At 38.7% G+C, this 22,499-nt stretch overlaps 2 protein-coding genes across 6 annotated transcripts in view; both read right to left on the reverse strand.

The window, feature by feature from the left end:
- The window catches only part of TPH2 (tryptophan hydroxylase 2), a 70,997-nt gene extending 61,590 nt beyond the window's left edge, over nt 1–9,407 (reverse strand). For all 3 annotated transcript variants that reach the window (XM_067289935.1, XM_067289934.1, XM_013947016.2), the window contains exons 1-4: nt 9,191–9,407; nt 5,175–5,327; nt 2,429–2,612; nt 2,223–2,323 (exon numbers count right to left, since the gene is read on the reverse strand). In XM_067289935.1, the coding sequence (XP_067146036.1) occupies nt 2,223–2,323; nt 2,429–2,612; nt 5,175–5,327; nt 9,191–9,394 (642 nt within the window). In that variant the 5' untranslated portion in view covers nt 9,395–9,407. The remainder of the gene's footprint in view (nt 1–2,222; nt 2,324–2,428; nt 2,613–5,174; nt 5,328–9,190) is intronic.
- Nucleotides 9,408–19,735: 10,328 nt separating this feature from the next.
- TBC1D15 (TBC1 domain family member 15) overlaps nt 19,736–22,499 on the reverse strand; it is a 38,153-nt gene continuing 35,389 nt past the window's right edge. Inside the window, exons 15-17 of one of the 3 annotated variants that reach the window (XM_067313249.1) lie at nt 22,316–22,432; nt 21,755–21,841; nt 19,736–21,099 (exon numbers count right to left, since the gene is read on the reverse strand). In XM_067313249.1, coding sequence (XP_067169350.1) covers nt 20,893–21,099; nt 21,755–21,841; nt 22,316–22,432 — 411 coding nt within the window. In that variant the 3' untranslated portion in view covers nt 19,736–20,892. Of the gene's footprint in view, nt 21,100–21,754; nt 21,842–22,315; nt 22,476–22,499 lie in introns of those variants that run through there. The other 2 variants (XM_067313260.1, XR_010886623.1) reach the window with 2 other exon arrangements.

Genomic DNA, 22,499 nt, shown 5'->3' on the forward strand with positions numbered 1-22,499 from the left:
CTGCAAAACACTAGAGAAGAGTCCAGAATGACTATGACAAGTTACAATGAATGCTCCCTACACGTAAAAGCTTTTTGACAGGCAAAAAGTTCCTGAAATTTGGGGAAGTCTCCTTGTCTGCTTAATACCTTTTGACATAAGCACTGAATTACTCAGCTGCAGACCATTCACTAGACCAAAAGGGATGGGAGACAGCACAGGTGATTTAAAAGTCTGTCATATGTAATGAAATTGAGTCTGGAACCATTAACCAGTATGGAGTGAGTTAGAAGCTAAGGTGGTGCTATGCTGGTTCTGTAATAAGATAATTCTTTGGCCCCCTGGCATCTACACACAACCACCAAGGAACAGAGCAGGCACCAGAACTGGGCTGTGGAAGGCCAATCACAGTTTTTATAGTTTTTCCCCATCTTCAATACCTAGTATGCTGCACAGAATAACAAATGGTGTGTAAATTATGTTTATAACAGTTCCCCCAAGTGTAAAATATATATTCACATAATGCAAATGTCTTTTTTCATTGTCTATAAAACTGAAAGCAGATTTTCAGCAGAGCACTCACGTATTTAATGAAGGCACCAGCTCAGAACATAAAACAGTATCAAATTGCCCGTCACAATCATCAACTCAAGGCTAGAATGAGTTGCCATTAAGACTGAAATGCCACTGTTTGAACCAAATTACTGTTAGCGGTTGAAGGTAATCAACAGAGTTTTCCATTCTGAGAAAACGCTAGGTAAATCCTAGTTTGTCATCAAGAAGTACACATCAGAAATCAGGATCCAAGCATATGCTCCCCTAACTGTAGGCCTACACTGTGGGAAGGGCTCACATAGGCTAGAGATGGCTGGGAACCAAGCACAGCACTTATGCTTTTCAGGGCTGATACGGCAGGCGGGAGCCAGCAGGGACAGGAAAGTGGGGCTCCCAAGAGACATCATGACGGCCAGCATCTGATGTCAGTTTGCCTGTGTGTGCACGGGTGAGCGTCTGTGTGTGAGCCCCTGCCATGGCAGCTACAGAAGCTGTGGAGTGGCTAGGACAGAAGGCAACGGTTTGACTGCTATTTCTGCACTGCGCAGAGAGCCCTCAACACAGGGCCAGCGGGAGTACTTGCCTCTCATCAGCCAAAGGAGTCAGCAGGAAAGAGGCTGCACAGGCATTGCCATATCATGGTACAACATGGATACATCACTAGAGAGTCCCTTACGCTGAAGTGATCTTTCTGGAGTCAGCTACAATCTCTTCAGGGCCATTTTTCACTATCTTGGACAATACCAAAAAAAAAAAAAAAAAGTGTGACAAAAAACAGAGGAAACTATCACCTACAGCTGCAGTTTAATCTTCTTCTATTACAACATAGTCCTTACAGTCAGGTATCTTAACTCACTGCTTACTACTTTCTTCTGGAAGTTTCCTACAATATCAGTTTAACCCAACTTCTTTTACTTTGGAGTAGGAGTGAATACAGTTAGCAACCATCAGTAACTTTCAGCCAAGGGGTCCAAAAGTGGAAACTTCGATTTGTAAGAAGTAAAAATATTCTAACACAAATTCTTGCAATCATCTGCCATCTAACAACTCAAAGGTTAAGCATTAACAAAGATAAGCCAAGAGAAAGCAAAAAAACAAAACAAAACTTTTTTTTGCCTTTTGCATTGAGTACATTGGTACTACTGCGGTATATGGCTTGTGTGAAACGCAGACTTGCCTCCTGTCGCTGAAGTCAGGAAACAATGTGAGACACATTGCCATCTGCTGCATTCATGCAGAAACAGGAACATGTTGCACTGTTTTATTTTGTAATTCTCTCCCGAGTGCTCAGAAAGCCTTCCCTCATTCTTTCTTCTCTGCCACCTTTACTGATATCAATTCTTATCTCTCCTTGTGACAGAACCTAAGGTCACACTGATCCAAATTCTTCAGAGTCTGAAAGCTTCTACCAACCAGCTAATTAAAAACAAATAAGTGAAAGCAGTACAAAAGGGAACAAAGTTGCTCAATAGTGAGTAAGTTTTGCAGAGGACCTCCTTTTTTCCATGTGCCATTACAGAAAAAAAATTAATTCACTGAAAACATTAAAGAGAACTTACAGACGTTTGCACCTTCTGAAAACCATGTACTCAAAAAAGTATTCAAAATGAGTAGTCAACAGACTTCTTATTTGACTGACTAAACAACCTGAACAAATTATCTACAATACAGTTTTACGTTACACTTACAGGGTGATCTGCATCCAGCTCAGATCCATACATTAAAACTCTCTGTGAGCATTTGTCCAATTCAGATATCTTCCGGGGGAACCAAGGGACACAGTCGAGATCTGTAGAAGACAGAATGTGAGCTGAATGTACTGAAGGGTATTACCGAGATACCTATGCAAAATGTTTGTCAGTGTCTAAACTGAATAATGTAAAAGCAGCCTTGCCTTCCTCATCAGTCCAGATGTTTTCTGGTGGATTAAGAGATACGATGTTAGTTTGAAACTTGAGCAGCTGGATTAGTTCATTAAATTCTTTCTTACTGCAGTCACAGTCCACAAAAATTTCTACCTCCGAGTTCCTTCGCTTGGATTTTCTTGATTCAATATGAACCATACTCACATGTTTCTCCTGTGGAAAGATGAAACAATGGATGAAACATAGACATTTCATCTAGAACAGTAATATTGATGGCATGTTCCTCAGGAAAGTTTTCCCCAGTTATTAAAAGACGTTTTCAGTAAAAGTACTCATATATACCTACTCAGTTAATTAGTGTTGCTTAATAAATATTAAAGACAAAAAAGTCCGTATACTGAATGTAAAAATAACTTTCTTCATTAAGTAAATATACTAGTATTAACTGATGATTTAATTTTATTTACCAAGGCAAAGGACGATATTACATTCTAATCATTAAAAAGAAAAAAATTGGTTTGCTATAAATATGAAATGCAATTTTATTAGGCAATGTGCATGATCATAACGTTAATTTAACTGAATTTTAATGTGTTTAAGTAAATAGACACTATTAAAAATGTATTACTTTAGTATCTTTTGCAAACACTTGAGGGAGAAAATATTTCTTTGAGGATAATTATATTTCAGTCTTCATCTACTTTTCTTTCACTAATTCTGAATGACCAGAAGTGATAATAGTAATAAAATGAATATCTAGTTCAATTTATTACAATTACCCCATCAGAACTAAGTTAGACAAAAAACATGGATGTGAAACTAGTTTTATCATGAAAACTTTCCTTTGGGGTATCTCTCCCACCACAACTAGTGGTCTCTTAAGAGTGTCATACAAGAGACAACCATAATGTGTTAAAGCTAACCTGATCTAGTGTTGTAAGTCCTGCTTTAAACAGGAGGTTGGACTAGATGATTGCTTTCAACCAACACTTTTATTGATTCTTTGATTTTACCTTTTTTCCCCCCAGCCACAAACCCTCTCTTACTTTTGACAACTTATCCCTCCACCTGCTCAGCAATGCCAATAAAAGTTTTTTGACTTCCCAAATGGGGTGAAGCCTGTGCTTGTATTTCCACTTGCCTGCCATATTTTATATAAATGTCTGTTCCAGGTGAAAGTCCCCTCTGGTACAGCCAACCAGCACTCTGCTTTTACACCTCTGGATCTATTGCAGTACGTAATTCTTCCACTGGCCACTTCCATAAGGTATGCATAAGATAAATATCCTTAGCTAACCCATTCACATAACAAATTCACAGAAGGAAAACCCTCCACTTTGTACATGCTATTTGTAGAATAGCAGATTAGAAAAACAAGCAGAATCATTTTGATGACTTATTCCTGAATAACATAGGCCCAGGATGCCCCTGCACGTTCTTGGCTGGCAAAGAGCTAACAATTTTTACATTCTCTTGGAAAGCAGGAAAAGTGGGTTTGATCTCCCACGGGCTGAGTAGATTACAAAAACCTGCTCTCACCCTTACAGCGTTTGAATTGCTAAGTTAATACATGAATAGAGGTGATAGCTCTGCAACATCCTCCGGCCATGTTTTAAAAGACCAGAGTGAATTATGCACTTGTTCCCAAAAAGGGAGGGTTGATTTGTAAGGCCAGGATTTCAAGGGTGAACCCATTCAGGCATTTAAGCCAGAGCTGCAGTTAGACACTTAACCCTTGGAGAGAAGCAGCGCTGCAAACACACCTCCTTCTGCAATTCCTATCAGCTCATTTAGGTTTCCCCCTGTTTCTGGCAAACATGCTGGTTCTTGGCAATCTTCATCCTGAAGGTCCAACTCACCCCTTTTCCATGGCTAGGGAACCTAGGTATCTACATCAGCCTTAGGAACCCGGTCCCTGCGCCAGCTCCTGGAAGTAAGAATGGCAACAGCGTGCGTCTCCACCCTTTGGGGGTTTTGGCCTTACAGGTGGAACACAAACCACCTCCTAACTTTCTCCTTATTACACTGCACAGACTGAAAAACCTAAGACCTTCATCATACTACTGTGCTTTAATTATCCTTAGACATGCCTCTAAGCTCTCTCCAATTTATTAATAAGGTCCTCCAGTTCACATGCAATGATTGTTGAGTGCGTATCTGACTGCATTTACAGGAATTATCAGCTCTCACCCCAACAGCATATCCAATGACACACAAAGTCCCCTGCCCTGCAACTAATAAGCAGCCTACAGCATTAGCAGCCTGATTGAAAACTACCGATTGCATGGGGACCTACATGACAATAACACTTCATAATTTATGTCCTAGTTAAACATAAAACCCTGACCCAGAAAAGCACTTACAGGTGTATTTAACTTTATGACCAAACACTGTTTCTGGGCAAGGCTATCATCATGATCTGATTTTGAGCATCTAACTTCGATATTCTGAATTGCTTTCTGAAAATGCCTCCTCCCGCTATGGTCATAGAGAGAACTTCAGCTCTAATGCAAGGTGTTGAGAATCGCACTTTGGAAATCTAAAGTGAATTGTATGAACATCAACACCATTGTCAAACCTGACTCCAGAAAACTCCTCCTGAGCCCAAAAAGCTTTGTTGAATGGTCCATAAAATTTGAAGTTACACTCTACAGAAATGAATAAAAATAACTGCACTCCATTCCTTCAGTCAAGGTCCATTAATTTAGACCAGCAAACAATCTGATCTCAGTATCCTCCCTCAGTCCAGTCGGTGTAATGATTTGTGAGGTTTACCTGGAAGAGTCGGAGAGCTTTCACCAATCCACCAACTTCATTCTTCAAGGAAAACACCACAGCTGTCTTTCCACCTTCAGAAATAGATTCACTTTTCCCATTTCCCTTATTCCCTTTCTTTTCCTCATTTTTCCCAGAACTTGATCTGTTTAGCTACAAATAGATAAAGAATAGCATTATTTCAGATGCAAATGGGCATTTCTTAAAATTAAGTCACTGTACACAAAGAGATTTTTGTCAGAAAATAGCTGAACAGAACTCATTCAGACTTTAAAAGGTAGTTCATTCACTTCAAACCAGTATCATAGGTCAAATGCAGCTGTTAGGTGGTTGTGTCAGAGACCAATCCATTAAAAAAGCACAAGGAAATACAATATGAATGTATAGGATACAAATATAATGACCTTATTAAGGCTATGCTATTTTAGTAATAAACCTGGACTGAATGGAGATGGTCTCAATTACTGCAAAATCACTAACTGAAGTGGTACTATTCTCATTTGTACTGGCCAATTTACAATGATTTATAATGGTCTGTATTTTTGTATTATCTATTAAATTTAAAACATAAAGCTTATGCTCTTTATTGTACTACAGTTAATGTTGCCATGTAATGTCATTTTTCCTGAGGAAATAAAACCTCTGTTGCTTATACAAATTAGGACAGAAATAAAAGCTTAGACTTCATCTCCCTTAGGAGATGAGCTGGCTGATGAACTCTTAAAAAAATAAAATAAAAAAAATCACAACATCCCTGGCAAATCCTACAACCATCTCTCAATTTGGGGCATGAAGACTTTGCTTTATTGCAAATTTCAGGTAGTATTTTCAAAAAAAATGCATTTTTATAAGCTTAAGTCTTGTGAGATGCCAACAGTACAGCAAGTCAGCCTTTATAGACAGATTTGGTAACACCAACCAAGATTTTCAAAAAAAAAAAAAAAAAAAAGCTGGCATTTTCCAATACCCAGGTTGAGACTCCTAGAGAAGTAAAATCTCCAGTGAGGCTGCTAACTGTTTTTTTGAAAAAAAACTATCACCATGATAAGGACACTAAAAAAATATGAAAATAGAAATCAAGAATCATATACAACTATTTCATGTGGATTAAACTGTTCTTCAGCAAGTTGTAAAGGAACAATGAAAGCGAAAAAAACACACCAAGAATGGGATTGAGTTTTCAAACACGTCTCACAACATCTGATAAAAGCCAAGTTAAATCTCTAGGCTCATTTTTCCATTAGGAGTACCAAGGCAGGTTATCCCGCTTGCATAATGTCTGTGGACCTGCGACAATTCACTTCAGCAAAGTGTCTCACAGTGCTTCTAGACGAGATTTTAAAAGATTTCATCAAGAGCTCCATCACCCAGCAAAAAATTGCTAAGTCTTTAGCCTGATTCCTTTTCAAACAAATACCCCTGACAGTCAGTGATGAAGTAGTTGCATCACACCCGTCCCAGTGCATCCACATCCAGTTTGGCATGCCAAAATAGCTTGTGTTTTTACTCAGTCTTAGTCCACTCTGAAATACCTCCCTTCTCTGAATAAAGAGCCTACAGTTCTCAAGTCAGCTCCCACTGTATATTCTGAGATATTTTATTTTTTAAGGCACAAGAATGCAGTGAATTAAAAAGAGGAATAGTTGAAACGTGTCAGCTTATCAAAAGCCACCCTGTAAAACAGTACAGATGAAACTAGCCACACTTAAACTAGTTACTTAGCATGCTAAAAAGCCTGTGGTCTCTTCTTAGACTACACAGAAACAATCCAGACAAACAATTATGTCTGTGGATGGATACACGAAGGGTATCAAGCACTTTTACTTTTTAGTAACTGGGCTTTTATGATTGTGCTTGGGAGGAGGTTTGCTTAGGCACGGGTTTGGGGAAGGCTGCTTTTGTTAATTTTAACTTCAATAATATTTGGGATTTAGCTGAGTAAGTCTGCACATATATCAAGGACACAACCTACATATGAAGCGAGTTTTTATAGCATCTGTGATATCTGTGATTTTTCACTGTGTGCTGTTTTCTGTATGTGTGCATACAAAGAAGCGGGTAGGTAACTGAGTGTCTGAGAATCTCAATACTCATCGATTCTTGCGGGAAACGAGAGCACTTGGCACCTTCCAGCACTGCCTCACGGTTTCCCTAATACTGTCCAACCGACAACACCTGAAGTGATGACCGAAAGCCGCTCTCAGGCATATGAAAACTAGACTAGCTAACTGTTATGAGCCCGGCAGAAGAGGCTGTGATATTGCAAGAATTCAAATGTTATCAGCCATACTGGTTAGTACACTTCATGATTAAATAATGATTAGCAGATCAGCTTTCCTAATGATAATGATTTATCTGGAGCAAGTACAAGTACTCAGGAATGCAAGAAGGCTCAGCGAAGAAAAGTAACTCAAATAGAGACAGTAAAACAAGTGTATCCCATTTAGTTCAATATTACCAATAGAAATAAAGCATGATCAGGCAGATATAGTACACATTTTACTACAATGACAAGGGGCCAGTTCACAACCGATAAAAATTGGCATCTTCTATTGATTTTACTCAAGTTATTTCAATCTGCACCCACTACAGATCTGGCACCAAGTTTTATAGCAGGTAAAATTTTCATAATTGTAAACATGTAACATATTGAAACTGGGTTATTAACACTTATTAACATTCTCAATTATTATGAGTGCAAACCTATTCGAGTAACCTTAGCTGTAAGCATGCACAAGTTTACCCAGCGCTCGAGATCACCAAAGCACCTGTTGCACCCTCATGATCGTCTTACAGGGAACAGTTTCCGCCTCCCAACAGAGTTTTCAACAGGGAAATTGCATATTCTCTGTGCGATTCTCCTGTACAGCCCTGCTCGCTGGCAGGCGCCAACAAACCTAAAGCTCTACGCCAACTGTTCAGCAGTAAAAATGCCCATCGGCACCGCCAAGGCGGTGCATATTCGTACGATTCTTATGTTACCTACAAGTGTTTTAGGTTTGATGCCATGAGGTATATAGTGGTCTCGAAAAGGTGGGCGCCGCTGAAACAGGGTTAATGCGCATCGCCAGCGGAGCTAATCACAGGGCTTCAAACCCCAAACGCTTGAAAGCAGCCGAGCGGGACCCAAATGCCTCTAACTTACTGCAACAGAAATACGGTTAACTTCTGTCGCAATGCCTGCATTTCTAGCGAGCTTTCTGCCGCTGCTGCAAGACACTTTGAGAAGGGGGACGGGTGAGGCTGCGAAAGAGAGTTCACCGGCACTTGTCAGCGGTGAAAATCTATTAACGTGATTTTAAAGTTAACGAAATGGGGGGGGGGGGGGGGCGCCTAACTCGCACCGGAGTCCCCGGCGGCGGAAACCAGCGGTGCCACCGCCACAACAAAACCCGCCGTTTCGCTTGAACCGGGTAAGGAGGCAAAACCAGCGCGATCCAGCTGCTCCGACGGCTCGGGGAGGGGAGGGGGTGGGTGTTGTCATGGTAACGAGGCCAAGTTTGGGGAGACTTTCGGGGCAGGGGCGCAGCGGCCGCCGCCGAGCCGTCCGCGCCGCCGTCCCCCCGCGCCCAACGGCCGCCGCCGAGCCGCCCGCCCGCCCTGCCTACTTACGGCGAGGCCGCGGGGCTCCTCCGGCGGCGCCGAGTCCAGCGAGAAGCCCCTCCGCGCCCAGTACTTACTGGCGAACATCATCATGGCGGGCTGCATGGGGCCGGGCGGGCGGGTGGCGCGGGCCGGGCAGCGCTCTACCAGCGCCGCCGCCCGCCGGCTCCTTTTATACGCCCCTGCGGGGGCTGATGGAGACCTGATTAGGGGCGACTCGCCTGCGGCTGACGAGAGCCGCGATCGGCGCTTACCTCAGCCGCCATCTGCGCGCCGCGGGACGGGCGCTGGGCGGCCCCCCCCCTTCGCCGGGCAGCGCGGCGACGCCATTGCCCCGCTTTGGGCGCCAAACGCGGCGCCCCGCACAGCCAGGGAAACGCCGCTGTCGGCCCGGCAGAAGAACATAAACTTGCCTGTTTGAGGGGGATCTTCGCTGCTTTCTTTCCCTCTTTATATGTGCCCGACTGCACAGGGACCCTGTGCCCCTGAAGACCCTGCCAAAACCAGCCCAGCACGTCCAGGGGGCCAGAGCTGAGCCCAGGGGACCCATGGGGAGAAAGGGGCCCAGGGGCCACGGAGACAGGAGTGCCGCCCAGCACGATACATGAAGGAACCATTGTTCCTGTCCAAAAAAAAAAAAAAAAAAAAACATTTTCCATACAGAAAAGTCATAGGGAGATTTTTTCCACATCAGCTTTGATGTGAGAAATTCTTTTATGTATAAACTCATCTTCTATTTTGGGAAGAGTTCTTCTGTGAAAAGCATAGGCTGGTTCAGAGGAGAAGTATTAAGGGATAGGAAACATGTCTTGTACTGAAAGACTTGATAAAGCTCATCTACTAAAGGGGAATAGTACTCCACTGAAAGAGACTCCTTAATTGGAGAAAGCTCTTTAATCAAGACTGCTATGGCTGCAGTTTCTACCTGTGGTAGGTGAGGGCCAGACTCCAATCATAATACACCTCTAACCACAACATCAGTAAAGCAGTTAATCTTCTATGAATGCAAAACAGGCCCGGAGGGTTCTTGAAGGTCTTTCCTATTTATATATGACAACTTCACTTGTCACTGAAATAGTCATGTCTCTGGGGTAAAGATAATTTTTTTTCCCCCAGTAGCACAGACAAGCTTACTACTTAATTTCAGACTACTATAAGCTTGGGAATCTTAAGTGAGCAGAAGGTAACTGCTCAAACAATAATTTGACTGCAGCGTTAAGGTAATGTCGCAGTCTCAAAAATCTACTTGAGAGAGGCATTTTGTCATTTACCGCTGTCACTTTCTCTTCCTATTCTTTATTTTCTTCCCCACTTCTCACATTTTCCAAAGCTTTCCTATAACAAAAACCCTTTGAATAAATAAGTTACCTTATATAGCATTGAACTGAACAGTACAGTTGGATTGGTAGCACTGTTGCACTAAATTTCATTCAAATGCACGTATTTTTTTCTGTTCCAAGACACCAAGCAGGGGAAATGCTCACTGCTTCCCCTTTCAAATCACCAGTGATGCTTTTTTTCTGCAGCCTCCCTGGACAGGAGACAGGAGCAACCTAGTTGAATGTGATGACTGACATCAAAGCTTTAACTGGTATACATACAGATCACACAGTCTGAGAGGAAAGTTAAAATCAGATCAACTGAAGCTGGAACACTGAGCACGGAGCTGCACAAGGCAAGTAGCAGGACATATCACTCATAGTCCTAAACTTCATGTCACATGTCTACCTGAACCGCAGATCTCCATTCACAACTTCAATGTCTCTAGTCTTTCTGGACTCAGCATCTTATAACCAGTGATTACATATCTTCATCATCACAGAATTCTCTTTATTCTTAAAAAGAGACCAACACAGAAGCACAACAAAAGATTTTAGACCGTTTCATATCTCCCATTAACAGCATCAAGGAATTTTAATCATTTGTCACAACTAGCAAAAAAACAGAAAAGTTTATAGTCTAATCCTGTCCTTGTCCATCAGGCGATTCCTTTCTTAAGATGGAAGGTCTGGACTGGTTCATAGTCACCTCAGAATTTGTGGAAGACCTCACTTTTCCAGAGTTTCCCCATGTTTAAAAAAGGATAATGATTCTTTCTTCTGCTTGACAATAAGATTCTAATGTCTGTTAGTTCTTCTACCTGCTCCTGTAATGCAAATCAATCATTTTTGTAATGCTAAACACACAAAGTTTTACTTCATTTTTACAGTTGGGGAGGGAAAGCATGTTTACATGCATTAGTTAACTCTCATATCTTAAGTTACCAAGAGATACCCTCTGTCATGTTTATTCATTATTTTTAATAATGGAAAAGCAAGTCAGATTCTTTGGACTTTGATAGTCCTGCCTGCTATGCCTGAGATACCTACGCACAGTTCCTGCAATTGTGCAATTTACGTGAGATTGCTTAGCACTCTCTGAATACTCCAGTGACTAAAACAAGCTCATCCGAGCAGATTTTTCTCCTACTGACATGATAGTGCATGATTTTATCTACTGTTAGACATTAGTTCTTTGGCTGGGACATCACACAAATCAAAGATGACCCTGCTGTCCAGTAGCCTTGCTATCTATCATGGCTCTGTTTGGTAATTAGAGTGTGGCAAAGGTTTTTAGTCTCTCATAACTTTTTCGGGATGACTCATGAATGCAAAACAGATAAAGGTACATTATGACAGTGTGTGTGCTATAAAACAGGCAGGGAAGACTCAAATGATTCAACTACTTTAACAAACCTGCCTGCCCATGAATCCCACCAAAAGACTGCCTCTCCGTGGAGAGAAACTTGTTCTTTTGTAGCTTCTATTTTGTACGTGGACTTTTCCATATCAAGGCTAGATTGAAGGACATTTATGGAAAAAAATATTTATTGTTTGTTCTAACTATGTGATAACAGAGTTCATATATTACTCTGGAAACATTGCTAAACTACAGATTTTCTTTAGAGTTCAGAATTAATTCTCTTTTTGTTCACAGTACCATGTATGTAATATACAAATAAACACTTAAAATCCCTGACCAAAAAAATAGAACTTATTTCACTTTGGAAGATACAGTTAATGTTGAGAGTGAAAAATAAAAGCAAGTTTATCTCTGTGTGCTAGAAAGATGCATTTATTTATAAAAGGCATCTTGTTGCCTATAATCAGAAACAAAGCAACTCTGAGATCTTCTTAGTTTACACATATATATTTTTTCTCCTCATCTTACCATGAGAGAATAGAGTCACAGTTGTCTGAATGCCTAAACTGTCCACTTTTTAAGCTTAATAAAGGTAGAATTCAAGTGGAAATTTAACTCTAAAACTGAAGATTATCAGTTGGATGCTTTCAATGTTTCAGTCATTTTCCCCCTTAGAGGTACTGTCTGTCCACTTCATTTCAGCATAGTTTTCCTTAAAGCTAGTATTTGCAGTATATCCCATAGTTTGATGACATGTACTAGTAACCTTAAGTCTTTTAGTTTGGTTTTAACATGAGGATTAAACTCACAGTGCAGAGTACTAGTGAACACAAACAATCTGAATTCACATCTGCTCTCGCAGATCACCCCCAAGTCTTTGTATACAGACTTCTTATAGCAACAAGGTGAACTTTCAAGTCAGACTGTGGCAGAAAGAAGAAGGAAGTCAAGCTATGAAAAAGTATGAAAAAAGCATAAACAAAGGTGGACTTCACAAGGACCTAAAATGAAAATAATGACATTGTTCAATATAAGGTCAAAAAGTGCAAGAAGGAGAACAGATACCTTTATTATTAATGAAAGATATGTTGACACATGCCAAAAACAGAAGTCCTAACACATAACTAAATCAAAATTTATTTGGTAAAACAAGGACTTTGTGAAATAATTCACAAATGGACCAACAGACATGGCTTTTTCAACAAGGAAAGGCAGACATACAATCTGTTCCCAGATTATCAGGGACGCACATACCAACTCTGAAGTCCACTTCTCTGAGTGAGATAGGTCTGCTGAAAAATCTGTGATGAGAACACAGATGCGTAGATTTTTAAGTCATGAAGATATGGGAAGCAGATTTTCCAGCAGCCAGCAAAATCATCCAAAGTTCTACTAGCAGTGAGGGGGGTTTAATCAACCAACAACTGCTGGGAAAGGAATCCCAAACAAGAGACTGCCTAGGCAGTACTTGGAATACACCAGTGATAGATTTTGAAAGGGGCTTTGGAAAAAACAAAGAAAGGGGAGACTCTTCTAGATTTGATCTGAGCCAGCAGCGAGGAACTGGTTGAAAACGTTCTGCAGAAGGTAGGCCGAGTGAGATTGAATGTAAAATTGACCACCATTGAATTCATGGTCTTCAGCAAAAGAAGGGTCAGAGAAGAAAATAGAAGTTGACAGATTTCAGAAAAAGAGGCTTCAATAAATTCAGAGTTATTACAGCCTCCAAGGGAAGAAAACCTAGTGCAGGAAGACAGGATAAGAGATGTGGCCGCTGCTTAAGGAAAAATTTAAAGTCTCATCTATGAACTACTCCCCTATAGAGGAAAGCTAGGAAGTGTGGTCTCCAAATAGACTTTTACTATAAATTACCATCTGTCATTACCCTCAATCCAAAAAGGTAGTTTACAGGAGATAATCTACTAAATACAAACTAAATACAAAACTACTAAATACAAGAAGTGTAACACATGAGCATAGAGACAAAAGTTAGAAAGGCTGTGACACAAAATTCAAAGTAATTATCATAGGGCATTAAAAGAAAACTTTTATAGAAATACAGCAGTAGTCAGAGAAGAATCAAGGTAAGTATTAGACCGCTACTGAACGGGAGAAAAGTACCGGACAGAAAAAAAACTTAGATGACCTAAATATTTGATTTTTTTTTTTTTAAACATCATTTTTTGCTAAAAGAATCAACTGTGACCAGGGATCTATCATAATGAATAGCAGGGACAAGGAGTAAGAGCTCAGCTTTTAATAAGATAATGTTGGAGAATACTTGGAATAAATCAGATCTTTTCAAATGACTTGCAAATAAACCAAGTTCACAAAGTAGGCTTATTAAATCTCAGCTATCAACAATTATTAAAAACTCAGAGGATGGACATGTGATGAGACAGGGAAAAGGCTAAAGTGCTGTCCATCTTCAAGAAGATATTGGGAAGAGGAAGGGCTGAAGAATTACAAATCAGTATTTTTTCTTTTTTTGGTTTTTTTTTTGGCAAAAACAGTAGTACAGATAAATTATTTGTAAGGACCTAGAAGATAACAGATGATTAAACAGGCAAGATGAATTTGTCAAGAACAAATGGAGTCAAGCAAATCTCATTTCCTCTTATGACAGACCAAGGCAAAATAATACATGTCATACATCTTGATGGTAGTATTTGGCATGGTCTCTCACAACACTTTCACATCACAGATAAGGAAACGAGTCCAGGTAAAACTAATAGATTGGGCAAAGAGGTGGGTTCAGCATTAAATGGAAGGGCATACAAAACTGGAGATCCACAGGTACCGTTCAGTAGTAACCTAAATGACAGTATAGAGACCACCCTTGAATTTTCATACTGTATTTACCTCAGAGATGCCTTGACAGTTACAAAATTCAACTTGGTCTTTGCCAAAAAATAAAAATAGGGATGCTACTCAAAGATGACCAACTGCACAATTACAAGAGAAGGCAGAGTCAAGACTTGTATCATGGAAGTCAGAGATTACAGAAGATATTTAGTTAAATGTGATCGTTCAGTCTGATGAGGAAGAAGAAAAACCATTTGAAATGTTTGCATAACCACCTGCCAGGCTAAAGTTATCCTTCACTTCTATTCAACCTGGAGATGACTGCACCCAGGCTGCTCTGTCCAGTTTACGTCTCAACATTGCAAAGACATGTGGACCATTTTTGTCCAGAGAACATCAATGGGAAAGCTAAGAAAGGTGACCTGTATGAAAAAAAGCTATCCTAATTATGCTTGTTTAGCCTCAGCAAGAGTAAGTCATGCAAGGATTAAAAAAATAATAATAATCAGGTACACAGAAGATTGCTGGAGGGGAGAGATGGGAAAAAAACAAAACAAAGACATTTTCCATGTTGGTGGTAGAGAGCAGAAAAGTTCTCTGCTTAAAAAACAGCAAGAAGTATTCGTGTCTAGACATTAGCAAATGCCTTCCAATGATAAGAACCCCGAGGCCCTGGAATGCGGAGGCCTGTGGAGGTTGTGGACTCCACATTATTGGAAGCATTTAAGAACAGATCAGACAAACATCTGGCAGAAGTGAGATCTGCCTCACAAATGCAGAGAATCTATCTATGTTTATTTTCAGAAGCTTTTTAAAGTGTCTTCCAGTATTACGAATCTATGATTTTAACAAAGTTGCTGTATGTATATACTCAGGAATATGCAAAACACATACAGAATGTATACACATAGGTATAAATTTAAAAAGGAGACAGCTGCCTTAAGCTGCAGTTTCACTATTAGTTTATATTGGCATAAACCAGCACTTCTAGTGAAATACACTGCCCCTTCCATCCCATCTTTACTTACACAGTGTCTCCTCTTCTGTACTGATATACAGTTAGCGGAAGAGCATGGTGAAAAGATGCGAGGTATAACCAACTGGCTAAAACATGGTTAGCTCTAAAAGGTGTCAGTTCCTTTATGCAGTTCACCATATACCTCCATAAAATGATTATACCAGCACAGAAGAGGTAGTGGCACCGGGTGCAGTTGCACTGTTTTCCTGCTCGAGGAATTATCATGTCCTTGAACCCAAATATCTGTACTTGAAAGACTTTCTTGGTCTCCTGTCTTAGTCACCTTAACAGTCACAGCAGAAGAGCGCGTGCAATCTCTCAAGGGCCAATGCCTGAAGCTAGCTCGCACCCATGGAATCTAAGGAACACCCAGACCAACTCACATACCACAAATGTTTTCATAAAGTCTCTGGTGTTTCATCTCACTGAGTTACAACAGTCAACTGATCAACTGAATGCAAGTTACCTGTATGTAATATAACCATTTTTGTATCAGGCCTAAATGGACATTAAAAATCTCATCTTCAATAGGAAAGATTAATTTATTCCTAGCATGAGATCAGACATCATCAAGAACAGCTGTTACCACACACAGTGGTCAAGTGACCAGCCACTTCCTGAGCTGCTTGCCTGTGCAAAAACTTAAATTCTCCACAATGGGACTCTGCAGATAGTATTTAAGATACATATATATAAACGGTCTAAGAACTAACTGGTCTGTTAAGGTAGGGTGCATGTAGCCTGTATAATCAAAATATAAATTATAATCCAATTTCTCCAAAACATAACCTATCTAGAAGATTTCATATAATTTGAATTACCTGAACAGTTTGAAATATGTATTTGATTCAGTTACGAAATTCATTTGGGATGAGGAAGGAAGTGACATCCTGCAGTTTGTTTTGGTTTGCAGCTCATCAGAAAATTCAATCTCTGCCAGAGACCTAGTGACTGAATATGAAAACATAGCACGCATTTTCAAAAAAAACCCAAGCAAGCAAACAAAAGAGCTTAGAGGTTAAGATCCCACACTTAAATGAAAAATGAAATTCAAGCTTAATTTAAAATTGAGGCCTGCACTGTAGTAACACTTACTTGATTAACAGATATTATCAAGTCCCAGTAAACATGAAGCACAATTCTTTTCTTAACCCCTTTAAAAAGCATTTGAAGGTGTCTCTAAATCAAATACAATTGCGCACACATACAAAATCAGTCTATTAAGTACTCAGTTATGTATCCATGTCTCTTACCACCTTATCAATGCTCACATAGAGTCATAGCATATATTTAGCTAGATACAGGTATATAACTGCAGGCACGGTTAGGACTTCCTACTTTACTCTCACTATACATATTCTTATCCTAGAATAGCTCAGTTCTTCCTACATGAACAAGTACCAATTTTTTTCTGCCATGATTCTTTTATGTAGGGATGGCACCAGCCACTGTCTGCAAGTGTTCAAAAAACAGTCACTAGAGTTGAAAAATACTTTACGGTACTTACTCAGCCACAGATAAAACCATGTTACCAGTCACTTTTCTACAGCCCATGAACCAAACCTGAGCAACTTCAAGTTGCATCTCTACAAGAATAGTAACTAAAAAAAGAGACTGAGTAGCTAGTACATTTCTAAAACAAAATGAGTATTTACAAACACATTTGTCAGTGACTTCTCAAATGCACTTTAAAAATGTCACCAACCTCATCAGCATTCTCCTTTCTCCAGTCTAACAAGGAACAGTTTGAGGAAACATAGACCATTGCCTACAAAAAATCAGGCCCAAACTTGGTATGGCTTCATCTGCATCACACTGGAAAACACATGGGTAGTACTAGTGGTTCTAAAACTTCTGTTCACAGTCCAAATTCTGAATGCCAAATCATGTACACTGAGATCTATTTTAAAGTTTAGGCAGAAGGCTCATAGCAGAGCATTAGTTCAGAAAAGGGGAGAAAAAGTGTCCCAAACTTACTTTGAGCTAAAACATTACCTCAAAAGTGAAAGCTACAAGAACACGTTTTACTGCTTTCTGAAGCTTTGATTCAGTGCTCAAGACAACATTTGAATGTAGCAGGGAAACTATTCCTCAGTGCTTTGCTGATGGGGGGGGGGGAAAGAATTTTACAGAGTAAGATGTGAGGGGAAAAAAAAGAGAATAATCGAGTAGGCAACATCAGCCTCTTAAAACGCCCAGAGGAAAAATGCCAACAGCTGGTAAAAAAAAAAAAAAAAAAAGATTATTACCAACAAAACCAGGCTTGAACATTAACACCTTCATTTTAATTAAGCCATAGCTCAAACCAAAAAAGAAAAAGCTAATACAATCAACATCACAATATTTCGACATCTGGCTCTTAAAGCAATCAAGACCCAGTGCGCATGTGTATGCGTGTGTGTGTGTATCCACTTTACATTCTTTAGAGAGATTACCCATGGCAAATAAATACAAAACCTCCACACTTGAAATGGGTTTGAAGGCCACTAGCTACCATGCTTGCTGGGTACAAATACAGTGATTACAGAGGAACAGTATAGATACACAAATGTGTTCAATATAACTGAAATGTTAAAATGTTTACACAGTTTAATATAGTGTCATCCTTTTGGATTTTTTTTTTTTTTTAAACTTCCCAGTATCAAAGCCATTCCATAAACATTCAGTAATCCAGACATAATTGGCCAAAGCTTCCTTTCTCTTTTTTGTAAGCTATCCTCTTCCCACCAACCAAAAGCAAGAACCCTTAAGAAAACATTTTCAAAACAAATAAAATTGCCTGAACATGCAAAATGGTAAAAAAATCTATTAAGGAGAGAGCTAGATAGGTGTAAGTTTTACCTTGGAACAGTTACTATTACAACGCTGCTAAGATTGAAAAGTACAAAGTTTTAAATAACGCTGCTCACTCCCCCTGAGATAATTATCTTCAAGTCAATTATTATAGAACAAAATAGGTCTGCAGGAACTGAACAAGATGTTGCCTCTTGTATACCTTTGACAACTCTAACCAAAAATAAATTCAGAGTTCTTATTTTTTAATTCTAAACGATCTAAGTTTTTCAAGCATGAGAAATACATCCAGGATCCCCAACCCATGGTATTTTTCAACCATCATGATCCTGACTGAGGACTTTCACAGTGTTTGTAGTCTCAGCTCAGACTAAATTTGTCCTTAACAAAAAGTAGAGGAGGAAGAGGTTCCCTGTGATTGCAACGGGTTACAAGGCTGCCTATCAGCAAAGAGGGAAGGAAACTACAGATAAAAGAACACTGCAAGGGGCATTTGCTCTTATCGCTCTTGGGAAGCAAAGCAAGTCCACCCACTCCGAACCTTCCAGAGCAGCTCCTCACCCTTAATTCAAGGGCAGCCTTCTCATCCCTGACATCTGAGGAGTGGTTAATACAAATAGTTACGTCCCAAACATGAAAGGCAAACTTTACTTTTTTAAAAAGACTGCTAGCATTTATCAGCCATACCTGCAATTCAAAGAAATGACAGAATACCAAATAGATATGCTTTTCCTAAAAATCTGAATATTCATGCTTAGCCAGTTATTAACATCTTGAAGAAAGTCATAATAGGACACTTTTGTACACTTTTGGGGAATCATAGACTGCATATGCTGCATAAGTAAGAACGAGGCACAGTTAATCTTGGCAGACTTGCCAATTATATTTCTCAATTTTAGACATTTTCCTTCTTTCCAGAGTGTCATTTTAATACATTTTTTGACAAAAACATTTTAGAAGTACACTTCAAAGTCTAAATGAACCAAGGTACTTGCTCCAAAAATACTGAAACTAACTTGCTTAGTTTATTTGAACCAAAGTGTTGACTATATAAATTCTAATGCCGTTATGTATTCTATGCTATGTAAAATGAACTGTCAAGAAACACAATGCTCAACAGGGAACAAAGGCACAATGCTTCACCATAATTTCCTGAACAGGAAATGAAAGGCTGTAGATATGCCGAGCTGTGAAACCTTGACATTCACTGAGTAAGATTCTTTCTTATTAACTGATAGAAAGATAGCATATTGAAGATATTAAAAACAAAATCTCTACTGTTTCAACTCTTCACAGTTTTTGTTCACAATTGTGAGAAGTTTAATCGGGTCTCGAGTTATTTTAACAACTTGATTTATCTGCTAAAGCCTTTTTGTATTGCTCGTATTTGCTTCAGATGGTACAAAGAACATCTGTACTAGTAAACTGCTCTAAAAGAAAAGAAGAACTCCTCCATAAACAACATCAACAGCTAAGAGATGATGGACATGTTCCACTCAGTAATAAACAGATTTTACCACTGCTCTTCATTAAACATTCAAAATATATAATATCAATGGACTAACTGTTGTTACCTATCCCTTCTCTCTCATGTTATTATATCAACAACCAGACAACTAGAGTTTTTTTCTCTAAATATGATTTAATTAAAAACACTAAATCAGCTTTGATTTTTATTTTATATATATATACAATAGTTACCAAATAATGAATACACTGAATCAGTTATGTTAAATTTCACATAACTTCAAAGGACATCAGCTTGGCATGGAATAAACTCACACTGCCTTTTGCATATACAAAAGAATGCATTAAGATAATTGTGATAACTTTTGGTTTTTTTAACCTGCTTATGGATTCTCCAAATAATCTGGCATAAAAACATGAAAGTACTTTATTGATCAGTTAATCTATTAGCAAAGATAAACATTAGTAAAGTTTGCAAGAAATCAATTGCAAAATTACATCAAGTGTAGGACTGAATGTATTCACATGAAAGTTATCTTCATTTAGAAAATAGTTTTGAAAAAGAGCCCAAGTTAGAGTTGTGCATTAATTTGGTCAAACTGATTCATATGAATGAACAGTCAAGCTTATTCAGATATTGAAAATATGACTATCCCTTTAGTATTCACAAACATTTATCTATATAATGTGTGTATGTGTGTAAATATATATATGCATATATAAAGTGAAGATATGTTAATGTAAAAATATACTGTTCATCCACTCCCAGTTACACAAAATTCAGTATTTGGACATTAAACTGCCTAAGTAAAAATATCCATTTCAAATCTACATTCAACCAGCAACAAATACTCAGAAGTATTTTTGTAAACATTTGAGAAAGATCATTTTGTAAATGAATGAGGTTTCCCTTTCTCTAACCCATCAGCATCTCTTCAGCTTGGAAATTGTGTACAGCAGCTTCAGCTGGCTTATTCTGAATCTGCTCGAATCAAAGAACTCACACTGTCCTAGATCAATACATGTGAAGCTCAGCAGATGCATCATTCTCAAATTCATTCTTAATCACCATCCATTTCCAGTTTACCAGCAAAAAGAAAATGCACTTGGCTACAAAAATATTAAGGAATGTTATTGAAAACAAAAGGCTATTTTGGTAGAAGAAACTACAAAAATAATTAAGTTGAGTCATGTTGTAAAGCTTTAATGCAAGAGCATTACAGTACAGATTTTCTTTCCAACCTTAAAGCTTAATCAACACCAAATTTAAATATCCACCTCTCAAGTGCTTGGGGGAGGGGGGGGAAAACGTGCTTAGCAAAAGTCTTTCTTCAGTTTCACCAACTGTAATTACGCAGGTGTCAAGGTCTGTGTCTCAGATGTCTGTTGAGTGCTGTCTCTTGTTCCATTGGCCGCAATTACAGGTGTTGAGATACTCTGATATAATGACGTAGGACAACTCAACACAGCCCCACTTTCATCCTCTCCGGTATCTGAATCTGGTGTTACAGATCTGCTTTCTATACCCAGGATCTCACTAACTGCTTGAGGCAATTCCTATGAAGAGGGAGGAGGAAAAAAAAAAAAAACAACAACAATCACTCCAATCAAATAAATAAAAAAATTAACATGGCTTTTTCCCCACCAAATAACTGATCATTTATCCAAATTTAAGTGTACTGAAAGTATCTCTTTCAACATTAGCTCCATAATATAAGTTTCATTAAAGTTCCCATTTGTTGTATCTGCTTTTCAAAAACACAGTAAAGGTGAGAGGCTCAATAATCAATTCCTGATCAACAACATAATCTTCATCCCAAAAATAAAAGTCCAAACAACTATAATTACACTTTGTTATTGAAATTATTTTTGAGTGAACAATTAGTTGCTTCCAAAGTTTGATATGCTTTCAGTGCAATGCACCTTTCACCTTATTCTTCCTGAGTGCAAACATAAAATTACTTGTACTCTACTATACCTAGTAAAAATTAAGAAATCATGACCAAAGAGCACAGTTCAGCTTTTCCTCCAGCGAACAGTATTGCCCATGTAAAATTAATCACTCTTACTAATAGACTTTTTGAATAAAGGTAGACAGCATACTCTGTATCATACCCAAGCATTTAGTTATTAGCACATCATACATGTACAACTACAGCCACTACATACTGTCTATAAAGGCTGACAGTAGATATACTTAAATTAGCTTTACCTTGCAATTCATCATCTGCATAGAAATTGCTTCCGCTTTGCAAAGTATGTATTCCACATCAATTTTCATAGACAGTTCATTGACATGCTAAAAATATGTTCACAAAGAATAGTAAGTGTGACAAATAGCATGAAATATGGTTTCATAAAATATAATACTACTCTACTGCACTGCTAATAAATATCACATGATAAGTTTGCCCCTTTAAGCTATGAAAGGCTAAACATTCCTGCATTGACAAATTGGGTACTGAAAGATCTAGTACCCAACAGCAGGTTTTCACCACTATCCAAGATCTGCAAGAGGAATCCGTAGTACTTCTAAATCTGACAAAATACCTAGCACACAGATGTACCCCAGCTCATGTTTTCAGAGGTAACAAGTAACATTACCGAAGACAAAGCAAAAATAAATCATTTTGAAAGCACATAAGATGCATTCAAGTTTAACCCTTCAGAAGATACTATACACATTTTCTTTTCTTCCCCCACAACATGAAATATAAACATACTGTATTAACTCAAAAGAGTTAATATTTAAAAATGCATAAGAACTCAGTACCTTTAGTATTTCATTAAAGCCATAATGCTTGTCCATAATTTGCTGTTTTTCAGCTTCTAAGATAGCACAGCAGAGGAGAAGATGAAAATTCTGGCAAGGCAACTCCGTCCACATTACCTGTTAAAATATGAAAACCTCTTTCGAAATGCTTGTTTTCCCTCTGAAAAATTAGTACAGATGTTGA

The sequence above is a fragment of the Apteryx mantelli genome, chromosome 1, assembly GCF_036417845.1.
Source record: "Apteryx mantelli isolate bAptMan1 chromosome 1, bAptMan1.hap1, whole genome shotgun sequence".
Taxonomy (NCBI): domain Eukaryota; kingdom Metazoa; phylum Chordata; class Aves; order Apterygiformes; family Apterygidae; genus Apteryx; species Apteryx mantelli.